The sequence below is a fragment of the Scyliorhinus canicula genome, chromosome 5 (assembly GCF_902713615.1).
Source record: "Scyliorhinus canicula chromosome 5, sScyCan1.1, whole genome shotgun sequence".
NCBI lineage: Eukaryota > Metazoa > Chordata > Chondrichthyes > Carcharhiniformes > Scyliorhinidae > Scyliorhinus > Scyliorhinus canicula.
Genome location: NC_052150.1, coordinates 58,406,774 through 58,433,307, shown reverse-complemented (window position 1 = coordinate 58,433,307; position 26,534 = coordinate 58,406,774). Strand labels below are relative to the sequence as shown.

At 49.0% G+C, this 26,534-nt stretch overlaps 1 protein-coding gene across 2 annotated transcripts in view; it reads left to right on the top strand.

Annotated features, from left to right (window-relative positions):
• Window positions 1-8,501, top strand: part of retreg1 (reticulophagy regulator 1) — a 226,822-nt gene extending 218,321 nt beyond the window's left edge. For both annotated transcript variants that reach the window (XM_038797135.1, XM_038797134.1), the window contains exon 9: window positions 7,322-8,501. In XM_038797135.1, coding sequence (XP_038653063.1) covers window positions 7,322-7,824 — 503 coding nt within the window. In that variant the 3' untranslated portion in view covers window positions 7,825-8,501. The remainder of the gene's footprint in view (window positions 1-7,321) is intronic.
• The last annotated feature ends 18,033 nt before the right edge of the window (window positions 8,502-26,534 follow it).

Here is a 26,534-nt window from a genome sequence, read left to right as displayed (position 1 = left end):
GTCGAGATGGCATGGCTGTGGGGGTGCAGTTGTCGGTGGCGGAGGGGCGTTGTGGGGGGCGGAGAGGGAGGAGTGTCGGGGCTGGGTGTGGGGGATCGAGGCCGGGGGGAGGGGTTATGCGTGGCAAGGCGAAGCTGGCAACAGTGTAGCCCATGGCACCCGTTTGTGGAGGGGGGTATCTGCAATGATGGAATTTCATCTGCCCTCACCCCCTGCAGACCGTTATGTTTGGCCCACCCAGCGATGTTGGCCGACGTGGCAGGGGCCACTGCCCTGTATGTAGCCCTATGGGAGCTGGAGCAGGGGTATGACAGGGACGCGGCGGAGGCTGCCGCAGAGGAACGTGCCGCAGAGGGACAGGTGGCAGCCGCCCAGGCATGAGGGCCGCCCGTCCAACAGTAGGAGGAGGAGGCGGTGCCATGGTGATGGAGGCGCCCGATGAGGCCTCGTGTGTACCGGCGCCACATGTCCTTCATAGAACATAGAACAGCACAGAACAGGCCCTTCGGCCCTCGATGTTGTGCCGAACAATGATCACCCTACTTAAACCCACGTAACCCGTATACCCATAACCCAACAATCCCCCCAGTAACCTTACACTACGGGCAATTTAGCATGGCCAATCCACCTAACCCGCACATCTTTGGACTGTGGGAGGAAACCGGAGCACCCGGAGGAAACCCACGCACACACGGGGAGGACGCGCAGACTCCACACAGACAGTGACCCAGCTGGGAATCGAACCTGGGACCCTGGAGCTGTGAAGCATTGGTGCTAACCACCATGCTACCGTGAGGCTCCAGGACCTTCCGGACAGGTTGTGTAGGGGGAGACTCTGGGTGAGCTGGGGAACTGTCGCCCATACCTGATGGCACACCTGGCACCGTGTGGGACTGGGGGTGGACATCCTCTTCCGATGGCCATCAAGGTGGCAGTCGCCGGAACTTTTATGCCACGGGGTTGTACCGGTCGCCGAGTGGGGACCTCTCCGGCATTTCCCAGGCATTGGTGTACAGGTGCATCTGTGCAGTGGTCGACGCCCTGTACGACATCACGGAACAGTACATTCAGTTCCCCGTGGACCTCGCCCACCAGGGCGCCCAGGTAGCAGGCTTTTCCACGATTGCCAGGATTCCCATGGTCTAGGGTGTGATCGATGGAGTGCATGTTGCCATGCGGCCACCATCGGATAACTGGGCCGTCCTCATGAATAGGAAGGGGTACTACTCCATGAACGTGCAGGTGGTCTATGACCACCGGATGAAGATCCTGCAGGTCCGCGCCCGGTAGCTGGGCAGTGTATATGACGCTTTCATCCTGGCCCAATCGTTCGAGGGACGGAAGGCTGCCCAAGGATACCGGCTGGGCCAGCGTGTACGAGAGGAGCTAATAGTCGCATGGTTCACAGACTGGGTGGGGGGGCTTCGCTGAGCATGGGCACGGACGGCACAGTACTGCACCCCACTCACCACCAACTTGCCGCATGCACACCACCCCTCCATTACACATCCACCTGGGGCACAACGGGCAGGGCTCACACGGTCGCCATTGGAAGCGGGTCTATTGCATGGCTTGTGCATGATCACAACTCGCTCTGTGATGTGCTCCGGGCTCTACATCGGGAGACAATGTCTGACTCATGGCCACAGTACCACCCTCCACCTGAGTGGTCCCTCCATGTGGCTCTGACACTGCATCGCATGGCCCTGTCGGCTGGCTGGGCGCGGGGTGGCGACTGCGACCCAAAGGGGGGGTAGGGGGGCGCACAAAACACTCCGGAGCTCATCGTCTCATCACCCCTCCCACACGGGCGCCCACTTCCAACCTCACCCCCACACGCATCGGACAGAGCACAGAGGCAGCTTCCGTAGGTGTAAAAGTGAGTTTAATTACAAACATTACGTAAAGGTGCCGTAGCCCCTATAAATAGTATGTGCCCTGCACCCGTACAACTTACTCAGTGTCTGCTTTTCTGGCCTAACGGGTCCTATGACTACGTACAGGTGGTTCCCCAGATGGTACAGCAGAACTGGAGGCGACTGCTGTGACTCCTGCCTTGTGACCAGGGTTCCCTTTGGCAGTCGTTTCCTGGGGCAGCCTGGCCTGGACCGGCCAGGCTGCGTCTCGGGCGAGAGGGATGGTGTGCTGCCAGCCTGTTCTGCCCGTTTCCCACCAGATGCACCTGGGACGGAAGGGGGTGGGGGGTCCGAGGTGTTGCGGTGTCCCGGAACTTCCCCTGCAGGGGTACCCTAAACGGGGCCCCAGAACCACTTTCTCCCTCGGGGTGCTTGATGCCCCCCGGGGCTCTCCATGGGACGGGGTTGTGAGTGGATCCAACACCTGAGGCACCCTTGGCACCAGGCGCTGCCAGTCCTGGAGGCCCATCCTGGTATCGACCAGGGTCTGCAGATTTGCAGCCATGGAGCTCAGGGAGTTGGCCATCCCTGTCTGGGTCTGTGCGACGCCGGCCAGCACCTGGGCAATGGCACCGATGCACTCAGCCATGGCCTGCTGAGACTGGGCCACGGTGCTGAGCGCTGCTGCGAACTGCAGTTGGCTCTGGATCATGGCTACCTGTGAGGGGGCAGCCATGTCCTGGGCCACGGCCCCCACCTGCACAGAAAGCCCTAGGCCTTGCATACTGCCAGGCAGGGGGGTCTCACTTGGTGGCGTGCCCCTGGTTGGCAACTTCCCGGTCCTCAGGTCCGCCTGCAATGTCCAGTGTCCTCTGCTCATGCACGGTGAGGGGGCGCAATTCAGGTGGACCCCCTCCGGTCCTGGCATGCTCCCAGTTGTTATGGGTGCGCTTCTCCTGGGGGAGGGGGGGCACAAAAAGATCAGCAGTGTTAGGTGGACAGATACTTGCAGCCCAGCAGTTGGGTCTACGTTGGCATAGGTTCACAGGCCATCCTGCCAATGCAGCTGGCATGGGTGGGTGCAGCCATGTGGGTCACACCTGGGGTTGTACCACCCCCCATGCGGAGGGGGGGTGATGCCACATGTGTGGGGGGTAGGGAGGTTGGTGCCATGGACACAGTGCTGCGTACTCACCCTGGCTGCCTGTCCTGGGTGTGATGCCTACAGCGCTGACTGCTTCGCCCAGCTCTCTCCACAGACGCCGGATGATGTTGGCTGCGACTCTGCGGCCGTGTCCAGGGTACAGGGCCTCCCTCCTCTGCTCCATGGCGTTCAGGAGCGTTTTGATGCCCCGGTCCTAGAACCTGGGCGGCGAGCGGCCATCTTCTAGGGTTAACCTGTGTGTGTGTGGTGGCGTCTATTTGACTGTGACGCGGCGCAGCATCAATTACGGCGCGGCCGTCTGTGACACCGTTCTGTGCTGCGCTGTCGTGCTTCACGTGACGTCCGTGCTGGCCCCTTCCATTGCGCAGAATAGCCGCACTTTTGGTCGGGTCGACACCGCCGTCGCTCACTCCGGTTTTGACGCCAGCGTCAACACTTGGTCGCAATATCAGACAATCCCGGCCCAGATTCCAGAATCTTTTATAGCACTGCACACAGTCTGGGCATTTGAAAGATCTCTCCCCAGTGTGAAGTCACTGGTGTCTCAGGAGATTGGGGGAGTCAATGAATCCTTTCCCACATTTGGTGTTCTCTTGTGTGACTGTGCTGATGAGTTTCCAACTCCAACGGGCATCTGAATATCTTTCCATAGTCCCCACATTTCCATGGTATCGCCCCACTGTAACTGCGCTTTTGTCTCGACAGGCCAGATGCTTGTCTGAAGCCTCATCCATGCACTCAGCATGTATACAGTTTCTTCCCTTCCATGTTCAAAATCCGATGATATTCAGGTTACGATAGATTAGGCGGATTCGTCATGTTCTGATGTACTGTTTCGTTTCAGTTTCCCGACTGCAAATCCTCCCCTTCTAATACTTGATTGCTCATTGCATCACCGTCTCTCCATCGCTAATACTCACACACCTTAAGGAAAGTTTTGTTACAAGTGAGACATTGTGATTGGATTGAGTCGGCTTGCATGCCTCAGATGTCCAGCTGAAGGTTCCCTGAATCAAAGGGGCAGCACGGTAGCACAAGTGGATAGCACTGTTGCTTCACAGCGCCAGGGTCTCAGGTTCGATTCCCTGCTGGGTCACTGTCTGTGCGGAGTCTGCTCATTCTCCCCGTGTCTGCGTGGGTTTCCTCCGGGTGCTCCGGTTTCCTCCCACAGTCCAAAGACGTGCAGGTTAGGTGGATTGGCCATGATAAATTGCCCTTTGTGACCACAAAATATGGTTAGGAGGGGTTATTGGGTTGCAGGAATGGGGTGGAAGTGAGGGCTTAGGTGGGTCAGTGCAGACTCGATGGGCCGAATGGTCTCCTTCTGCACTGTATGTATGTATGTTCTACGTTAAAACGTCTCTTGTTTCTCTGCCCTCTTGAATATTCTTGAATTGTCTGCCTCGGAGTCCTCAGCGTGTACGATCCCAGGCTTATCTTTAGACCCATCAATGGAGTCATCCTCCATGGCCAGTGGTCCTGCCTCGCTCTCGTCAGCACCCACTGGGTCCCCTTTGTCAGAGGTAGATTTTGCAGGGCACAGCGTACAACCACTTTGTGGGAGATACGTCCTGGCGGATATTGTAATGATCCCCCCGGATCGGTCAAGGCTTTAGAAACACATCTTGAGCAGCCCAATAGTCTTTTCCACCACTGCTCTTGTATCCATGACTTCTGGATATCTCTCCTCTGCATCAGTTCTTGAGTGACTGAATGGGGTCATTAGTCACCTTTAAAAAGGAAAGATATCCCTCGTCACCCAGGAGCCAGCCATCCAATCTTACAGGAACCACAAACAGCCTTGGTACCGGAAGTACCACAGAATGTATTCATGTGAACTCCCTGGCTAACAGGCACATACTTCCAGAATCTGTCCTCAGAGAATCCCTATAGTGCAGAAGGAGGCCATTCAGCCCATCAAACCTGCACCCACCCTCTGAAAGAACACTCTACCTCGGCCCACGCCCCCACACTCTCCCTGTATCCTAATAACCCTACCTAACCTTTTGAACACCAAGGGACAATTTATCATGGCCAATTACCTGACCTGCAGCGGCATTGGAGGCAGCCTGCTGATTTTGCTGTCATGGTGGTCATGCTGACCTTGGCGGGTGTCGTGTGGCTACTGGCGCCTGCCTGAGTTAGCTCAAGTGCATCTAGCCTCATGGCTGGGTACTCCTCCGATGTTGCGGCATCGTCAGATGTAGCAGCCACTGGCAGAAGAATGGTGGAGTTGCTATCCTCATCTGAACTGTCTCGAGTGGAGCCCGCAGAGACGACGGGCAGTCTGTCCATCAACGTGCTTGAGTTTGCACCTCACTGCTCACCATTGATGCACGGGTATCTGGCAGAAAAAAAAAAGTTGCCTTACCCATCTCTCACACTGGCAGTGACCTCCAAAGGTCACAGCCAGTGTGCTGACTTGCAGGTCTGAGTGTGACCCCTGGAACCCCTGAAGCAGCCTATCCATGAGAGTCACCACACTCTCAATGGAGGAGGACGTGCGCTTGGTGCTCAAGGTCAACACAGTGCTCATGTTCTGCATGGACTCCTCAATGACATAATCGATAGCATGCAGAGCCTTATGGATCTCCACCAGATCTTCCACATATCTTGCTGGACTTATAGCATCCCCTGCCTGATGGACATCATTGTTACTATCCCTGTTAGGTGCCCTGCTGAGACAGTGCAGAGATGATGAGAGAGCCCGTAAACTCTCCCTTAGCCGAGGCACACGCATCTGGAACCAACACACTTGTCTTCATCCAGACCACCATATTGCCATTACTGGGGGAGCGAGCTGGCTGGTCCAACTCCAGGGCATGACTCTAACTCCAAGTCAGGACCAGCAAATTGGGGACTCCATCATCAGTTCAGTAGCACTCTACATTATTGTAATTTATCTTCTCCTGACAGGGAACAACAGAAAGGCTCATTAATGTTCTACACCTTCCTTGAAGGCCATTCCAAAGATCCCCTCGCCCCACCATGGCATTAAGCGGCCATTTCACAGTGACAGTCCTCCAATGCAGTGCGCCCTATTGTGCTGACAGTTCAGCCTTGGCAGGGCAGGCTTCAGTGCCAGTTGACATGCACACTCAGACCCCTGAGCGCACAGTGGAATGGACACAAGACAACACCTCTCCGCAAAGGTCTATACCATCTCTGCACTTACCCTTACCAACTGCAGAAATTTGTTCAACCTTTTACGACACCGAAGCCAGGTAAGGGACAGAGCGTTGTGCCCACTGACTTCAGCTGCTACCTCAGTCCTGGCCACTTTAGTCAGGTGAGACAGCCATCTCTTACAGTCCCTGGGCATCAGGATGTAGCGCCTGTCACTAACCTCATGCACCAGGACAGATTCATCTGAGAAACGGGGTATACTTACCTCACCCAACTTTCTCTGCCATCTACCATGACCTCCTGCCACTACTGACATTACTGGACAGCAGGAAAGTTATTGCTCCTAAGCCACACCACCCTCAACCTCCCCCAAAACTCCTGACAGCCTTCAGGGAGCTGCATCCTCTGGTTTCAAAAATCCCTGCTGGGTCCTCATTGGACCCAGTATCTCCTGCCCCTACCAATCAAGAGACCCAACTAGCAGATGTGTTGCACCCTGGGTGAGGTTTAATGTTACGTTAATAATGCAATCTCTGGCGGGAGCACGTTTCACATCCACCAATGCTGACTTCAGGTGCACAGGAGAGTAAAATTCAGGCCACTTATTTCATAGAATTTACAGTGCAGATGAGGCCATTCGGTCCATCGAGTGCACAACAGCCCTTGGAAAATGCACCCCATCCAAGCCCAGACCTCCACCCTATCCCATAACCCAGTAACCCCACCTGACCTTTTTTGGACACTTAGGGCAATTTAGCATGGCCAATCCACCTAACCTGCATATCTTTGGACTGTGGGAGGAAACCGGAGCACCCGGAGGAAACCCATGCAGACACGGGGAGAACTTGCAGACTCCACACAGACAGTTACCCAAGCCGGGATGGAACCTGGGACCCTGGAGCTGTGAAGCAACAGTGCGAACCACTGTGCTATCGCTCCTTTCATACTGACATTTTGGTGATTACATTTTAAACTTGGTTTACTATGCTTAAAGCAAGTTTGGTTTCTCCTCTTCAAATAAGCTTCAACAACAATGTGATAAAATGTTTTTTTCATTTTTTCATTGGATGCATTACTGGCAAGGCCAGCATTTCTGCCCATCTTTAATTGCCTACAAATAGTTTAATGATATTTGTATTTTTTTAATTCTCCCATGTTTTAATCTTTAATCCAGATCTAGATCGTCCAAGTGATCATGAGGAAACATTTGCCAGAGATCTTCCAGAATTCCCTTCAATAGATAATAAGGGAACAACAGATGATGATGATGACTCGAGCATTGGCATCCCTATGCCTCCAATTCCCATTCTAGAACCTAATGAACCAGGTCAGGAGGGCATAAGCACAGGAACTGCTATTACTGGACTTTCCCTAAACTTGTCCAATGAGCAGAGCTTCAACCTGATCAGCACTATGGCAACTGATGTCATTGCTGCTGCAGTGTCATCTGCTGTGAAAGGCCAGTTGCAGGCCCTAGAAACCAACCCAACCATGCTACCGCAGCTTAACTCAAGTGAAGAGACTGACACTGAAGAGGCTGATGACTTTGAGTTGCTTGATGAGTCTGAGTTGGAACAAATTGAGAGTGAACTGGGACTGGAACAGGGCAAGGCAGCAAATCAAAAAGCCAAAGATGACAAGTCAGGCTTTCTCTCAAACCTACTCGGAGGTCATTAAGCCTTCTTTCAGGGCTGGAGAATAAACATACAGACCACATGTGAACAACTAAACAAACACAAGCTACAAGCTTATTTACTACAGTTGTTCCCAAAACAAAAGCCAAACCTCATAAACATGATCGTTTGAATATCGAACAAAGTGCAGCAAAGAAAGAATGAAAAAAGTGATCTAGAACTGCACCTTTCAACGTTTAATCTAGTTATTGAAGGAACGGATTTGATTTGTGTTATTTGGTATAATGGGCCACCTATCATGTGTGTGTTGTCTGACTATAATCTTTATGCCTTGAAATAACAGCATGGAAACTAATTCTGTCTTGTTAATCTGAGTTGTTAACAATTAGCTTTAAAATGTTTTAACTGACATGTATTGCCAAAATCAAAAGTCAGATATTTAACAAACATTTTTTTAAAGACTTGTGCGCAGAACCTGACAATCAGTAATCAGCTTCTCCCTGGATCTGGCAGCAAATTGGACTGCTAAGGAAGTAAAGTACCCATTTAAAAAAATATTTGCAGTATTTTAGATATTTTATCAAATCTAGTCCACCATGAAGCATCTTTTACTCATATGTTCAAGTAGAATGTTCAAAGAAAGCCTAGTAGTGACATGTTACACAATTGAGATTATTAATCCGTGCTTGAACTGTTTTAAATACATGAAACCAATCTTCACTGTACTTTCTACCTTATTGAACTGCAGATCTAAGGTGAAAAAAAATTAAACTTAGTTTTAGAACACAGAACTGTATAGCACAGGACAGGACCTTTGGCCTACGATGTTGTGCCAAACTAATCTGAAACTAAGATGAAATCAACCTACTCCCAATCATTCTAGTGCACTCCAAATGCCTATCCAATAACCGCTTGAAAGTTCCTAAAGTGTCCGACTCCACTAACATAGCTGGGAGTGCGTTCCACGCCCCAACCACTCTGAGTAAAGAACCTACCTCTGACATCCCTCCTATATCTTCCACCATGAACCTTATAGTTATGCCCCCTTGTAACAGCTACAACCACCCGAGGAAAAAGTCGCTGAACGTCCACTCTATCTATCCCTCTCATCGTCTTATATACCTCAATTAAGTCACCTCTCATCCTCCTTCGCTTCTGTGAGAAAAGCCCTAGTTCCCTCAACCTTTCTTCATAAGACCTACCCTCCAATCCAGGTGGCATCCTGGTAAATCTCCTTTGCACCCTTTCCAATGGTTCCACATCCTTCCTATGATGAGGTGACCAGAACTGCACAAAATACTCCTAAAGTGGTCTAACCAAGTACAGTTACAGCATAACCTCATGGCTCTTAACTTCAATCCCCCTGTTAATAAATGCTAACACACTATAGGCTTTCTTCACGGCTCTATCCACTTGGGTGGCAACTTTCAGAGATCTATGGACATGAACTCTGAGATCTCTCTCCTCCTCCACATTCTTCAGAACCCTGCCATTAACTCTGTAACCCGCATTCAAATTTGTCCTACCAAAATGAATCTCCTCACACTTATCAGGGTTAAACTCCATCTGCCACTTTTCAGCCCAGCTCTGCATCCTATCAATGTCTCTTTGCAGCCTACAACAGCCCTCCACATTATCCACTACTCCACCAATCTTGGTGTCATCATCAAATTTACTAACCCAACCTTCAACTCCATTATCCAAGTCATTGATAAAAATCACAAATAGCAGAGGACCCAGCACTGATCCCTGTGGTACACCGCTGGTGACTGGGCTCCAGGGTGAAAATTTGCCATCTACCATCACCCTCTGTCTTCTATGTGATAGCCAGTTGCTGATCCAGCCAGTTACTGATCCAATCGGCCAAATTTCCCTCTATGCCTCATTACTTTCTGCATGAGCCGACCATGGGACACCTGATCAAACACTTTACTAAAATCCATGTATACGACATCAACTGCTCTATCTTCATCTATGTACTTAGTTACCTCCTCAAAGAATACAATCAAACTTGTGAGGCAAGACTTACCCTTCACAAATCTGTGCTGACTATCCTGGATTAAGCTGTATCTTTCCAAATGATCATAAATCCTATCCCTCAGGACCCTTTCCAATAATTTACCTATGACCGAAGTGAGACTAACCGGCCTATAATTCCCAGGGTTATATCTATTCCCTTTCTTGAACAAGGGGACAACATGCGCCTCTCTCCAGTCTTCTGGCACTATTCCTGTGGACAGTGAGGACATAAAGATCGAAGCCAAAGGCTCTGCAATCTCATCCCTCGCCTCCCAAAGAATCCTAGGATATATCCCATCAGGCCCAGGGGACTTATTTACCCTCCGGCTTCTCAAAATTTCCAACACATCTTCCTTCCGAATATTCTCCTCCTCCAGCCTACCAGCCTGTATCGCACTATCCTCCTCAACAACATGGCCCCTCTCCTTTGTGAACACTGAAGAAAAGTATTCATTCAGGGCCTCTCCTGTATCTTCAAACTCTATGCACATGTTCCATTACTGTCCTTGACCGGCCCTAACTTCACCTTGGACATTCTTTTATTCCTCACATAAGTGTAAAAAGCATTGGGGTTTTCCTTGATCCTACCCGCCAAGGGCTTCTCATGCCCATTTCTAGCTCTCCTAAGTCCTTTCTTGAGCTCCTTCCTAGCTTTTGTAAAGGCCACGAAGAATCCAGCACGAGTTTTCAGGACACAAAGAAATAACATTTATTTACAATAACATATATCTGCAGCAGCAGCAACTTCCCTTGCTGCTCACTCCTCTCTCTCTACTGGTTCCAAACTGGCCAGCTCTATTTATGCAGGGAGTCTGCTAATGATTTCCCCACCCCCCCCCCCCCCCCCCCCCCCCCCCCCCGTCATTGGGGATGCTCATACTCCCATAGGATTGTGGGAATGTCATTAGTCCCCAGCCAGTGGTAAGCAGGCAGGTTATAACACTAGCTATCTTGTATCCCTCAAGTGCCCTAACTGAACCTTTTTTTCTCATCCTTACATAAGCCTCCCTCTTGACAAGACATTCAACCTCTTTTGTAAACCATGGTTCCCTCACTCGACCATTTCCTCCCTGCCTGACAGGGATATACATATCAGGGCACGCAGTATTTGCTCCTTGAACAAGCTCCACATCTCAATTGTGCCTTTCCCTGACAGTTCCTGTTTCCATCTTATGCTCCCCAATTCTTACCTAATCGCATCGTAATTACCCTTCCCCCAGTCATAAACCTTGCCCTGCCGTATGTTCCTATCCCTCTCCATTGCTATGGTGAAAGTCACCGAATTGTGGTCACTATCTCCAAAATGCTCTCCCACAACCAAATCTAACACTTGGCCCGGTTCATTGCCCAGTACCAAATCCAATATGGCCCCCCCTCTTGTTGATCTATCCACATATTGTGTGAGGAAAGCTTCCTACACACACTGGATAAAAACAGCCCCATCCAAACTATTGAATTATAGAAGGGCCTCACGGTAGCATGGTGGTTAGCATCAATGCTTCACAGCTCCAGGGTCCCAGGTTCGATTCCCGGCTGGGTCACTGTCTGTGGAGTCTGCACGTCCTCCCCGTGTGTGCGTGGGTTTCCTCCGGGTGCTCCGGTTTCCTCCCACAGTCCAAAGATGTGCGGGTTAGGTGGATTGGCCATGCTAAATTGCCCGTAGTGTAAGGTTAATGGGGGGATTGCTAAATTGCCCGTAGTGTTCTAAAAAGTAAGGTTAAGGGGGAGTTGTTGGGTTACGAGTATAGGATGGATACGTGAGTTTGAGTAGGGTGATCATTGCTCGGCACAACATCGAGGGCCGAAGGGCCTGTTCTGTGCTGTACTGTTCTAAATTCTAAATATTTGGAAAGTTAAAGTCACCCATGACAACTACCCTGTGACTACCGCACCTATCCAAAATCTGCATTGCAATCATTTCCTCCACATCTCTGTTACTGTTTGGGGGCCAATAGAAAACTCCTAACAAAGTGACCGCTCCTTTCCTATTTCTAACTTCAGCCCACACTACCGCAGTAGACAGATCCTCCTCAAACTGCCTTTCTGCAGCCATTATACTATATTGATTAACAATGCTACTCCTCCTACTCTTTTACCACCTTCCCTAATCTTATTGAAACATCGAAACCCCTTCACCTCCAACAACCATTCCTGCCCCTGTTCTATCCACATCTCCGTAATGGCCACAACGTTGTAGTTCCAGGTACCAATCCATGCTTCAAGCTCACCAACCTTATTGCTGCTGCTCCTCGCATTGAAGTAGACACACTTCAAACCACCATCATGCCTGCTCTTGTGACCTTGGTACCTTTCTCAGTACTGCACTACCCTCAACTTCCTGAACTCCAGCAACGTTATCTTCTGGACTACAAATTAATTTCCCATTCCTCTGCCAAATTAGTGTAAACCCCCCGAAGAGCTGTAGCAAATTTCCCTCCCAGGATATTGGTGCCCCTCTGGTTCAGGTGTAACCCGCATGTTTGTACAGGTCCCACCTTCCCCAGAATGTGCTCCAATTATCCAAGTAACTGAAACCCGCCCTCCTACACCTCCCTGTAGCCACGTGTTTAACTGCATTCTCTCCCTGTTCCTCAGCTCGCTAGCACGTGGCACTGGCAGCAAACCAGAGATGACAACACGGTCTGTCCTGGCTCAACTTCCACCCTAGCTCCCTGAATTCCTGTTTTACATCCCCGTCCCTTTTCCTACCTATGTCGTTGGTACCAATGTGAACCACGACTTGTGGCTGCTCCCCCTCCCTCTTAAGGATCCTGAAAACACGATCAGAGACGTCACAGACCTTGGCACCTGGGAGGCAACACACCAAGCGTGAGCCTCTAGCGTTGCCACAGAACCCCCTATCTGTACTTCTAACTATAGAGTCTCCAATAACTAATGCTCTCCTGCTCTCCCCCTTCCCTTCTGAGCCGCAGGGACAGACTCAGTGCCAGAGACCTGGTCACCGTGGCTGACCTCTGGGAGGTCGTTTCTCTCTCTCTCTCTCTCTCTCTCTCTCTCTCTCTCTTCCCCCCCCCCCCCCCCCCCCCCCCAACAGTATCCAAAACGGTATACCTGTTATTGAGTGGAACAACCGCAGGGGATCCCTGCACTAACTGCTTCTTTCCCCTCCTTTTAAACGTCGCCCAGCTACCTTCATTCTTAGGATTAACTACATCCCTGTAGCTTCTATCTATAACCGACTCTGCCTCCCGAATGATCCTCAGTTCATCCGGCTCCAGCTCCAGTTCCCTAACATGGTCTTTGGGGGCTGGAGATGGGTGCACTTCCCACAGGTGAACTCAGCAGGGCCACTGACCATGTCCCTCACCTTGAACATCCTGCAGGAGGAACATTGCACTGCCCTCTCTGCCATCCCTTCCATTTATCCACTTGACAATTACAGAGAGAAAAAGAAAGCTTACCTGATTTTCACAGTCCCCACAGGTTAAAGATGGTGGAAGGGTGGAGAGAGGAAAAGGAAAGAAAAGCTTACCTCACCAACTCACCAGTCTTTTTTTTTGGGTTAGAGGGGGAGGATGGGGGGGAGACACTACCTGTGTAGTATCTCGGGCTTAGCCACTGCCTGAAATATATTAGTTCTAGAAACCCACCCGACAGCAGCTTTCCACAATTCACTCCACTTTGTTTTGAATTGCAACACTTTAAAATTATTCATTTCACAAACATCATATAGTTTCATTAGTTAATGGGTCTGACTCTGAAAATAATTAAGTAAACTTGAGGTTGGAACAAAATTACAATTTGTGCATCAGTGAAACGCACAGCAACCAGTCTAGTTGCTGTGTTAAATTGATTTCATGTTGGTTGATTGTATAATTTCAGCTATGTTCTGAAATTTGTAGTTAATGCATACTTACTTAAGGTGCTGTTGTGTCTGTACTTAATAATGTCCCTTGTGTCAAGGACACACACTAACAATAACTAATATATCAATTCATCTGTCTTTCTTCACCCTGGTTAATCCCACTTTAAGCAGCGCCTTAGAAAGTACTTAAAATGTAAATATGTACTTTTTTTAAACTAAGAATTTTTTTTTTGCTAAATCAATTTCATTAAGCCATTTTGGCATAGTAAACAGCAACAATATAAAACAGTGTGCAAAGAACAATCAATATAGTGCAAGAAAACCAGCTCCCCTTCTACAAGGACCAGCCTAACTACCTCCCCCCCCCCCCCAATCTACGTTACCCTAACCTCCCCCCCTGCAGACGATTACTTTTCCGCGAAAAAGTCGATAAATGGTTGCCATCTCCAGGTGAACCCTGACAGTGACCCTCTCAGAGCTAATTTAATTTTCTCCAGACCGAGAAAGCTCGCCATATCCGATATCCAGGCCTCCGACTTCGGGGGTTTTGAGTCCCTCCATGCCGACAGAATTCGTCGCCGGGCTACCAGGGAAGCAAAGGCCAAAACATCAGCTTCTCTCTCCTCCTGGACTCCCGAGTCCTCCGAAACCCCAAAAATAGCCACCTCTGGACTCATCACCACCCTTGTTTTCAGTACCCGGAACATAACGTCCGCGAATTCCTGGCATTACCCCCTGAGTTTTGGACATGCCCAGAACGTGGACATGGTTCGCCGGTCCTCCCGAACATCTGGCGCACCTGTCCTCCAATACAAAAAATTTACTCATCCGTGCCACTGTCATGTGGGCCCGGTGGACGTCTGAATTGAATGAGGCTGAGCCTAGCGCATGTTGCGGTTGTGTTTACCCTACTCAACGCCTCCACCCATAAGCCCTCTTCCATCTCATCCCTGAGCTCCTCTTCCCACTTAAGCTTCAGTTCCTCGATCTGCGTCTCCTCTGCTCCCATAAGTTCTTGATATCTATCCGAGACCCTCCCCTCCCCCACCCATCCACTGGACACTACCCTGTCCTGGTTCCCCCTAAGTGGCAGGCGCGGGAAGGATGACTGCGCAGAAAGTCCCACAACTGCAAGTACCTGAACTCATTCCCTCTCGCCAGCCCAGATTTTTCCTCTAATGCCCACATGCTCGGGAAGCTCCCTTCCAAGAACAGATTCCCCCATCCTCTCAATCCCAGCCCTCCGCCATGTTCGGAACCCACTGTTCATATTCCCCGGGGCAAACCGGTGATTGTCGCAGATTGGGGACTGAACCGATACTCTCGTTTCCTCCACGTGCCTTCTCCATTGGCCCCAGATCCGCAAAGTCGCCACCACTATAGGGCTGGTGGAGTACCGTGCCGGCGGGACCGGCAGGGGCGCAGTAAGCAGGGCTGCCAAGCAGGTGCCTCTGCACGAAGCGGCCTCCATTCGCCCAAATCAACCTTGCATCCACCATCCACTTATAGCTATGTTGACCACCCAGTAGTAGTTACTAAAGTTTGGCAACGCCAGCCCCCCTTGCCCTCGATTCCTCTCGAGCATGAATCTCCTCACCCGCGGGGACTTTCCTGCCCGCACAAATCCCATAATCATTTTATGAACTTCTTGAAACAAGACAGCGGAATGAAAATGAACAGGAATCTCGGGAGGATCGTCATTTTAGCCGTCTGCACTCTCCCCGCTAGTGTCAGTGGGAGCGCATCCCACCTCCAGAACTCAGCCCTCGTTTGTTCCACCAACCGAGATAAGTTCAACTTGTGCAGCCGACCCCAGTCCCGCGCCACATGTATCCCTAAGTATCTAAAACTGTCCCCTACTAACCTGAATGGCAGACCCCTGAACCAACCCTCCTGGCCCCTCGCCTGGACTACAAACAACTCACTCTTTGCCATGTTCAGTTTAAACCCCGAGAACCGGCCGAATTCCTTCAGGATTGCCATGATTTCATCCGTCCCAGCCACTGGATCCGTGATGTATAAGAGCAGGTCGCCTGCTTACAATGAAACTCTGTTCCACCCCTGTACCAGCCCCTTCCAATCCCAAGAAGCTTTCAGGACAATTGCCAGAGGCTCTATTGCTAGCGCAAACAGCAGTGGGGAGAGGGGACACCCCTGCCTTGTCCCACGGTACAGTCTAAAATAGTCAGATGTTGTCCTATTCAATCTTACACTCACCTCTGGAGCCTAGTACAACAGTCTGACCCAGTCGATAAAGCCCTCCCCGAACCCAACACCTCACATAAATAGTCCCACTCAACCCGGTCGAAAGCCTTCTCAGCATCCATTGCCACAACTACCTTTACCTCCCTACTCTCCGGAGGCATCATGATCACATTCAGCAGCCTTCTTCGGTTGGCCACCAGCTGCCTGCCCTTGACGAACCTGGTTTGATCTTAGAGGGATACGGACCCAGGAAGTGTAGAAGATTTTAGTTTAGATCGGCACGGGCTTGGAGGGCCGAAGGGCCTGTTTCTGTGCTGTACTTTTCTTTGTTTTCTGTTCCATAATGTCTGGCACACAGTCCTCAATCCTAGGAGCCAAGAGCTTGGCCAGTATTTTAGCATTTATGTTGAGCAGAGAGATCGGCCTAAAGGACCCACATGCCTCCGGGTCTTTGTCCCGTTTCAATATCAGGGAGATGGGGGCCTGTGACATCGTCAGGGGTAGCACCCCTCTCTCTTGCCTCATTGAAAACCCTAACCAGCACCGGCCCACTATCTCTGAGAACTTTTTGTAAAAAAGTCCAGGCCGGGGTAAAGGACTGTGTTAAAATCCCCTCCCATAATCAGCCTGTGTGAGTCCAGGTCAGGTATCTTCCCCACTAGTCTCTTAATAAAATCCACGCTCACCATGACAAATCTGCCTCCCCCATCCAAGATTGTGCTACCCACCTCGAATTGCACCCGTTTGTTGACCAAAACCGTGACTCCCCTGGCTTTAGTGTCCAGCTCCGAGTGGATGACCTGGCTGATCCAGCCCTTCCTCAATCTGACCTGGTCAGCTACAGAAGCATTATTATGTCCAACTTCAGCGCCCTCAGATGCGCGAACATGTGCCCTCTTGACCAGTCCGTTTAACCCTCTAACGTTCCAGGTGATCAGCCTGGTTGAGGGGCACCATGCCCCCCCCCCCCCCAACCTATCAACCATCTCCGTTCTTGGGGGCTCCCCCAGCCCCTTGTCGCGCTTCTCCTGGCAGCCCCCACCTCCGACCTCCTCCATGTTCCCGAACCCAAGTCCCTCCCTCGTCAGCAGATCAACTACCCCCCCCCCCCCCCCCCCCCCCCCCCCCCCCCCGCCACACAACAACACCCTGTAACCTAACCCCTGCCATAAACTAGCTATATACACACGTCCCCACCTGGCTTCCGTAGACCAGCTCATCCAGCTAGCCTGGTGACTCTCGACTCTGGCGCCAACAAATCTCCCACCTATTGTTCCCTCTGACCCATACCCCCGCCCATCAACACCACTTCCTCAAACCAGCCATCCTCGAGCAATTTCTCTGAAAATAAACAAAAAAATAAGAAACATAGAAAACCCCAATGCTAGTGCAAATCGAATAAAACAAAATAAGTAATAGGCACTTCCAACCACTCTGATCCAAACACAAAAAGCCCCCAGCATCAAATACCTTAACTACACTCTTTTTCCAGCGAAAACTCAAATACAGGAGAGCAGAAAACAGGAAAAAAAAACACAACACAAGGATAACGTGTAAACCTCGCTTAGTGTCTTTTTAACACAAGTCCAAAAAGTCCTCAGTTCAGCACCAGCCCGGGTCACTGTCCGTGTGGAAGTTCATCGCATCCTTGGGTTCCTCAAAGTAATGGTACCGTCCCTCGTGCGTGACCCATAGGCACGCCGGGTACAGCAGCCCAAACTTCACTTGCTTCTTAAACAGAATATCTTTGACTTGCCTATAGCCTGCCCTTCTTCTGGACACCTCCACGCTCAGGTCCTGGCAGATGCACAAGACACTGTTATTCCAATGGCAGCTCCGCGTGCACTTGGCCCACTGTAGCACCCGCTCCTCGTCTAGGAACCTGTGAAACCAGACCACCATAGTCGGGGGGGGGGGGGAGGGGGGGGCCTGCACACAGCCTTGCCAGCGCTCTGTGTGCCCTGTCCACCTCCACCGGTTGAGGGAAAACATCATCCCCCAACAGCTTCTGGAACATATCTGCCACATACGTGGCGGCATCCTCTCAGCCCCCTCCGGGAGACCAACGATTCTCAAATTCTGCCAACGAGACATCTATTTACCAGGTCCTCCACCTTTTCCACGAGCCTTTTTTGTTGATCCTTCATCCTCTCCATCTCCGCCTCCACCACCGTCAGGTGATCCTCCTGCTCCTCCAGCGCCTTTTCCAGCTTCTGGATCGTCCGATCCTGGGTATCTAGCCTATGCTCCAGGCGCTCAATAGATTTCTGAATCGGGTCTAAACTGCCTGCTTCAACGCGGTAAAGCCCTATTGGGTGACTTTCAGCAGATGCTCCGTCATTTGCTGGGCTGTCTGCACCGGAGTCCGGACATCGGCCATGTTGACCTCAGCAGCAGCTTCCACACTGCCCTTGTTTGCCCACTTCTTCAGCTGTTTGCGATTCTTTCTGCTTCTTAATTCCATATACCTATATCTGGAGTCAGTGCCTATGCCTTCAGATCCAGCCTTCAAAAGTTCAAAAACGTCGGGGAAAAAGGTCCAAAAGTCCGACCGAATCGAGAGCCCCCAAATGTGTGACTTACTCCTCCATAGCCGCCACCGGAAGTCCTTAACTCAGAATTTTTGACAATAACACACATTTTCTCTGTTACATCTCGCACTGAAATAAAGCAGCAAAGAAATCTATCAGTTTAGGGTCTGTATTTAAAAGTGTCACGGTGACCAATTAATTAATAGGTCCGAGGTGATCTAGTATAGAGAAATGTAATTTATGATGGGGTGAGACCCACGCAGACACAGAGAGAATGTACAATTCCACACGGACAGTGACCCGGGCTGGGATCGGACCAGGGTCCTTAGCACCGTGAGGCAGCACTGCTAACCACTGCACCATAGTTCCGCTCTTTTCCTTGAATACCATGAAAAGAGAAACAAAACAAAAAATTCTGCAACTTGGTTTTATTGTTAAATTCACTTGTGTTGACTAAAATTATACATCTAGATCTATTTTTACTATTTTGGTAAAACGTTTTGAACAAGTGCAGTTTTATATTCTCTACTTCTTTGGCTCTGTTTTAAGGAAGATGCCATGTTGATTCTGATCAATTTATCAAATGCCAAATGGGTACATAATGCCTATAGTGAAGAACTTTCCTTTAAACTGTAAAAAAAGATTAAATTAGATTTGTCGTTCTGAAGTATTCAATTGGATAAAATTGATATGAAACTATAGATCTGGGAACAATTCAGTTGCTGGCCTCTTAAGCTGACAATTGGTCTGCAGTGGAGGGTCATTTTCTTTTTAAACTGGAATATTAGAGAAAGGTGATTTGAAACTTCAAAATCAAGTCTGCCACCCATTTCAAAATCAGTGGTGCTTCAATTTCCAGCCTTATTCATGTAGCAAGATACATAGATACATAGAAGATAGGAACAGGAGGAATCCTTTTGGCCCTTCGAGCCTGCTGTGCCATTCATCACTATCATGGCTGATCATCCAACTTACTAGCCTAATCCTGCTTTCTCCCCATAGCCTTTGATCCCATTCTTCCCAAGTGCTACATCTAGCCGCCTCTTGAAGATATTCAATGTTTTATCACCAACTACTTTGGTAATGAATTCCACAGGCTCACCACTCTTTGGGTGAAGAAATTTCTCCTCATCTCTGTCTGAAATGGTTTACCCTGAATCCTCAGGCTGATCCCTGGTTCTGGACACACCCATCATTGGTAACACCTTCCCTGATCTACTCTGTCTAGTCCTGTTAGAATTTTATAAGTCTCTATGAGATATGGAGGCAGTGCTTTCAAAAATAGTATACAGCCTGGCAATTGCTGTTTCTATCATGAAACAGTTAACGGCCCTTTAAAGAAGTCTGCAGATAAAAAGACGTGGACACATTAAATTTCATATTTCACTTCAGGGCAGAAGTAGGATGGTATTTCATTGCAAGCAATACTGAGTGCATACTGCATGATCAGAGCTACCATTTTTCAAATGAGATGTTACGCTGGGGCTCCAGGTCTTCCTTTCCAAGTGGATGGTAAAAGGCAATATCTGAGGAAGTGTAGGACAAAAAGTCTGCCATCCAAGAATTCAACTAACACCACTGAAATAAAATAATTAGTCCTTTATTTCATTGCTATCTTTTGGGCTTGCTGTGTGCATGTTGGTTGCTGCATTTGCCAAAAAGCTAACAGTGGCTACATTTTAGAAGTTCAGTTACTGTAAACCATTTTAGGACATGTGAATTAACATTTCTTTTCATATCACTCTAATTTCTCGGCTTAAATATTTTCAGAGGTAGGACCCAGGCTCAAGTGATTATTAGTAACTTTATTTTAACAGTAGTATATTTTGATTATTTTACTATCCCAGCTGATGGTGTTCGGTAACTGTGACTATGCAATATTCAAGCTTTTAACACAAAATTTCTATATTCAGTACTACACGTATATGCATATACACATATACAGACTTTTCAAGGTTGAGTCAATGTTTAAACTTTGTTACCAATGCATTTTAATATAACTGATTAAATGCTATTGAAAGTACAAAATGGAGGCAGTGCAGAAGTTATCAAACATTGAATTGTACTGTTATCAGGTCTGAAACCTTGAAACTTGGGATTTAGCCTCCATCAATAAAGTGGAAATTTCTGACAGATTTAGTGACAAATCTTCCCGACTTTAATTCTCAAATCAAAGTACAATATAAGATTTGTTATCTCATGAATATTTAATGTCTTTCCCTTCATGAACCCTTTCATACTGCATTGATCAACACTGCAGTTGGTATTAGGCATTTATCCATCGTCCAGCGCTAATTTTGGGTCATTTATGTGCTCTTATTTAGAAGATGTTTTGGGTTGTTCGAAGTTCAAGTTAGGCCAATCCTTGGGCGGTTTTGTGAAATCTGTTTCTGGTTACAAATTAAAATTGTTGGATCTCTTTTGTTGCAACTAAACTGGAAATCCAGTTTTTTAAAAAACATTTGTTTTCCTCTTTTTTGAGAACATGTTTATTCAAACAGGAACGTAACAATTGAGCAATCACTGGTTCATTTAAGAGTGTATAAATCATTACAGTCACAAAATTGGTAATTTGTTAAATGTAATTTTATGTAGAATTTGTAAAAGGTGGAATCTTTAGCCTTTTAAATGTGGGTGCTGGGACTAAGAGTAGATTTTGACTATCATTTTTTAAAAAGTATATTTTTGCACTTTATATATATTATTTTATGAAAATGCACTTTCTGTCAATCATACCACATGTAAACATGTAAACCTGGGAGAAAGGAATGATAACCAGAAACAGAGCACATCACAAAATGTCTTATGATATTTCATAAAAATATGAAAACTTCATCTGCAGCACTTTATTAAATAATAGGATCCAAAAGAACTTCAGTGGCAAATACATGACTATTATGGATTTGATAATTAAAGCTTGTCTAATGTTGATTTTTTTTTGTGATTGATGACTATGCTCTATTCAACAAAAGGCACTTTATGTACAATACCATCTCCAATTAATCAGTGCAGTGCTATAATTAAGTGTCAGTTGTACAATGAGAATTGCCTCATTTTTTTGAACCATTTGCATTCTTTATTGATCTACAAATTCTTGGCTAAGGAAAATAAAATGGTAAAAATGTACTGTCTTGTGTATGCAGCTATAAATAACTAGTTTTGATTCTAATTTTCTGGCATTCTCATTTTTTTCAGTCCAGCTACATATCCATGTTTTAATCAATTAATCTGACATAATAAACTAGCTTCTTTTGTAAATACAATGACACAAAATGTATTGAGACATGCATTTGGGGCAGTGGACAGAAAACTTTGAGGTATGGGTTTCCTGGATGATCTTTTTTCATTTTTTTCCACTGACTGTTGGCCATCCATATAAATCTTCAGCAGAGGAATGCAATGAAGGAGATGTGATGGGGAACCTGGGCTGGGCTCAGGATATGGTCACAGTGGAGAGGGTGTGAATGATGGTCCATGTGAGGGGTTGGAGGGTGGTAGAGCAAGATTCCAGTGGGGAGAACAGCTTAGTCACAGGGCAGTTGGTGATTGCAGGAGATGGGGAAGGTGAAGATTGGGAGAGTGGGACAGACGGACTGCAGACTTGGTTGACGGTAACTTTGGGCTGCTCCTCCTCAGGTGGTTGTGTAGCACCATTTATATTATGGACCTAGTGCTTCACACCTTTTACCAGCCAGGTTTGCTGAGACCAGGGAAACAGCTGACCTTTGTTAAAAATAAAAAGCATGCTAAATTGGAAGCATGCAACCGCCTTGGTCTTAAGGATCAACCTGCCTCCTGAAAGCAAATTGATTGACCAGAAGTATGCAAATTTGATTTTAGTTTTGGGTTTAAAACTTAAAATTTGAATTTCCTACCCTTTTAACTGACAGAGAAACAGTGCATTCTCATTATTTTCTCTGATACATGAGTTTATGAATTTCTTTGATAGATGTATTATGAAAAAGCCATGACAACAATGCTGCTGAACTTGACATGTCGGGCAAAGGATATTGCAATGGCAGTGGTTCCACCCATCAGCTGAAACGTCGGGGACAAGCCCTGCTCCGCTAACCCAGGAAACTATGACCAAATTTTACAGTTCGCAGCCAGTTAGCTGCCTGAGGTTGTGGCTTCTACCATTATGTGGGAGAATGTCCTGCCTCTAGCTGGCAACTAATTAGACGCCATCAGTTCTCCAATCCAAGTCATAGAACATAGAACATAGAACGATACAGCGCAGTACAGGCCCTTCGGCCCTCGATGTTGCACCGACATGGAAAAAAATCTAAAGGCCATCTAACCTACACTATGCCATTATCATCCATATGCTTATCCAATAAATTTTTAAATGCCCTCAATGTTGGCATGTTCACTACTGTTGCAGGTAGGGCATTCCACGGCCTCACCACTCTTTGCGTAAAAAACCCACCTCTGACCTCTGTCCTATATCTATTACCCCTCAATTTAAGGCTATGTCCCCTCGTGCTAGCCACCTCCATCCGCGGGAGAAGGCTCTCGCTGTCCACCCTATCTAACCCTCTGATCATTTTGTATGCCTCTATTAAGTCACCTCTTAACCTTCTTCTCTCTAACGAAAACAACCTCAAGTCCATCAGCCTTTCCTCATAAGATTTTCCCTCCATACCAGGCAACATCCTGGTAAATCTCCTCTGCACCCGTTCCAAAGCTTCCACGTCCTTCCTATAATGAGGCGACCAGAACTGTACGCAATACTCCAAATGCGGCCGTACTAGAGTTTTGTACAACTGCAACATGACCTCATGGCTCCGGAACTCAATCCCTCTACCAATAAAGGCCAACACACCATAGGCCTTCTTCACAACCCTATCAACCTGGGTGGCAACTTTCAGGGATCTATGTACATGGACACCGAGATCCCTCTGCTCATCCACACTACCAAGAATTTTACCTTTAGCCAAATATTCCGCATTTCTGTTATTCTTTCCAAAGTGAATCACCTCACACTTCTCCACATTAAACTCCATTTGCCACCTCTCAGCCCAGCTCTGCAGCTTATCTATGTCCCTCTGTAACCTGCAATATCCTTCCGCACTGTCTACAACTCCACCGACTTTAGTGTCGTCTGCAAATTTACTCACCCATCCTTCTGCGCCCTCCTCTAGGTCATTTATAAAAATGACAAACAGCAACGGCCCCAGAACAGATCCTTGTGGTACGCCACTCGTAACTGAACTCCATTCTGAACATTTCCCATCAACTACATGCTGGCAGGAGCGTTGACCATTGCTTAGGACTGCAGATATCCCCAATGAAAAACCATGGAGGAGGACAGACATCAGTGGAGAAAATCTGTTACAAAGGATTTAATAGCAGAGCACTTGGTGGAGGAGGACCTTTCGAGGGGTTGGAAGCAGGGTTGGAAGGACTAGTGGAAGTAAGTTATGGGCCAGGATTTAGAGAACCCCAAAGTGTATCATGGAGTTTACCTGACCCACAACTTTTAATAGATTGTGGTATGGGGAACACACGGCCCACTCTACAGGTGTGGTACAGCAGAAATGGAAACGTATTTTTTAAAAACAAAACAATGTTTATTCTATGAACTCAAGTTAACCTTTTTAAAACATACAGTGAACATCTGAGCAACCATCAATTCAAATACAACCCCCAAAGAATATAACACTAAGTAATCCTTTAAGCTTTCCTTTTAACATATGTAAGACATTTTTTAACAGAAGCACATCAGGTTTAAATTCACTACTGAAAACAATTATCACTCTGAATTTACCAAATGATCAAGAGGTAGTCTTTACATGGCAGAGAAAACAACATTACACCTTCTGTGGCTGACTGCAGCTCCAACACTGAAACAAAATCAAAAAAAACACAGACACCCAAGCTTTTCTCAAAGTGAAAGCGCCAAAGCGGACGCTGGTCTCTCTCCTCCCCCAGCTCGAGGTCCACCCAGTGCGGGGCACGGTCAGAAATGGCTATCGCCGAATACTCAGCATCCTCCACCCTCGCAATCAGCGCCCTACTCATAACGAAAAAATCAATCCGGGAATAGGCCTTACGCACATGGGAGAAGTATGAAAATTCCCTGGCCCTCGGCCACGCAAACCTCTATGGATCCACCCCTCCCATCTGGGCCATAAATCCCCTCAACACCTTAGCCGCCGCTGGCCTCCTGCCCGTCCTGGATCTGGATCGATCCAGGGCCGGGTCCAGCACGATGTTAAAACCCCCCCCTCCCCCATTATCAGGCCCCCCGCCTCCAAATCTGGAATCCGGCCCAACATGTGCCGCATGAAACCCGCATCGTCCCAATTCGGGGCGTATACATTGACCAGCACCACCCACTCCCCCTGCAGCTTACCGCTTACCATCTGATGTACCATCAATTGGACTTGAGGCACGATGAAGATCCAAACTGTGGCTTTAATCAGCTAGTTGTTAGCCCGGTGGTTGACTACAGAGAAAGGCCGACCGCCGGGAACTCGGAGGCGGGGTCTACTTGCCTCTCGACCAATTGGTGAGCAGTCACATGACTAGTCCCAGCCAATCGGACGAGAGGCACATGACCAGCCAGAGCCAATGGGAAACCAATGCTCTGTACCAATGGCAGTGCTCACATTCATACCACCACACCATCACATACCTCCCGCCGCTGTCCGCCACCATGTTCGACGCCTCAAACGATACCCTCTTCCCCACCAGGATCGCCACCCCCTGATTTTTTGCATCCAGCCCCGAATGAAACACCTGGTTTACCCATCCCTTCCTCAATCTAAACTGATCCACCACCTTCAGGTGCGTCTCCTGAAGCATGGCCACATCCGCCTTCAGCCCCTTCAGGTGCGCAAACACGCGGGCCCGTTTGACCGGCCCATTCAGTCCCCTCACATTCCAGGTTATCAGCCGGATCAGCGGGCTACCTGCCCCCTCCCCTGCCAACTAGCTATTAGCCTTCCTCAGCCCGTCACATGCACGCGCCCCCCGCTCAGCCCGTTCCCCACGGCGGCAGACCCCCATCCCGACCCCCTCTACATACTCCAGCTCCTTCTTGGCCATTCCAGCAGCAACCCGGTACCCCGCGCCCCCTCCCCCCCAAGCTAGGGCCCCCCCCTAGCTGTGTTGCTCCCTCCATTGCACTCCCGCAAGTCAGCTGACTCCTGCTGACCCCGGCCACTCCTCTGACCCCTCCCAGTGTGGGGCGGGAAAAAGCACGCGCTTCCCAGCTCCTTCAACCCTCAGCGCGGGACAAAGCCCACGCTTTTCACCTGCCCAACCCCACCTCCTCTACAGCAGCTCCCTTTACCGGCCCAGTCTGCTCACGGGGCCCCAACCTCCCTTCACACCATCAGCCCCCCACACTGCAGGTCCGCCCCCCTCTTCGAGCCCATCCAACAAACCCAAGCAGAAAACAGTGCCCCACATGCCCTGAAGACAACAAAGAACCAACATAAAACCAACATTAAACAGACCCCCCCCATAAAATATAACACAGTTACATGCAGACGCCCGCACCCAGCCCTCAGTTTAAATCCAACTTCTCGGCCTGCATAAAGGCCCATGCCTCCTCCGGGGACTCAAAGTAAAAGTGCCGGTCCTTGTAGGTGACCCACAAACGCGCTGGCTGCAGCATGCCGAACTTCACTCCCTTCCTGTGCAGCACCACCTTCGTCCGATTGTACCCGGCCCTCTTCTTTGCCACCTCCGCACTCCAGTCCTGGTAGATCCACACCACTGCATTCTCCCGCCTGCTGCTCCACTCCTTCTTGGCCCACCTGAGCACACACTCCCGGTCAGCAAACCGGTGGAACTGCACCAGCACCGCCCGTGGCGGCTCATTCAGCTTGGGTCTTCTTGCCAATATTCTATGGGCCCTCTCCAGCTCCAGTGGCCCCTGAAAGGACCCAGCTCCCATCAGCGAATTTAACATGATGGCCGCATAGGCCCCCATGTCTGACCCCTCCAGCCCTTCCGGAAGGCTCCGGATCCGCAGATTTTTCCGCCTCGACAGGTTCTCCATCTCCATGAACCTCTCCTGCCATTTTTTATGGAGCGCTCGTGAATCACCACCTTCACCGCGAGGCCTAAGGTCTCGTCCTCTCTTTCGGAGGCGTTTTGTCGGATCTCTCAGATCGCCACCCCCTGGGCCGTCTGCGTCTCCAGCAGTTGTGATGAACC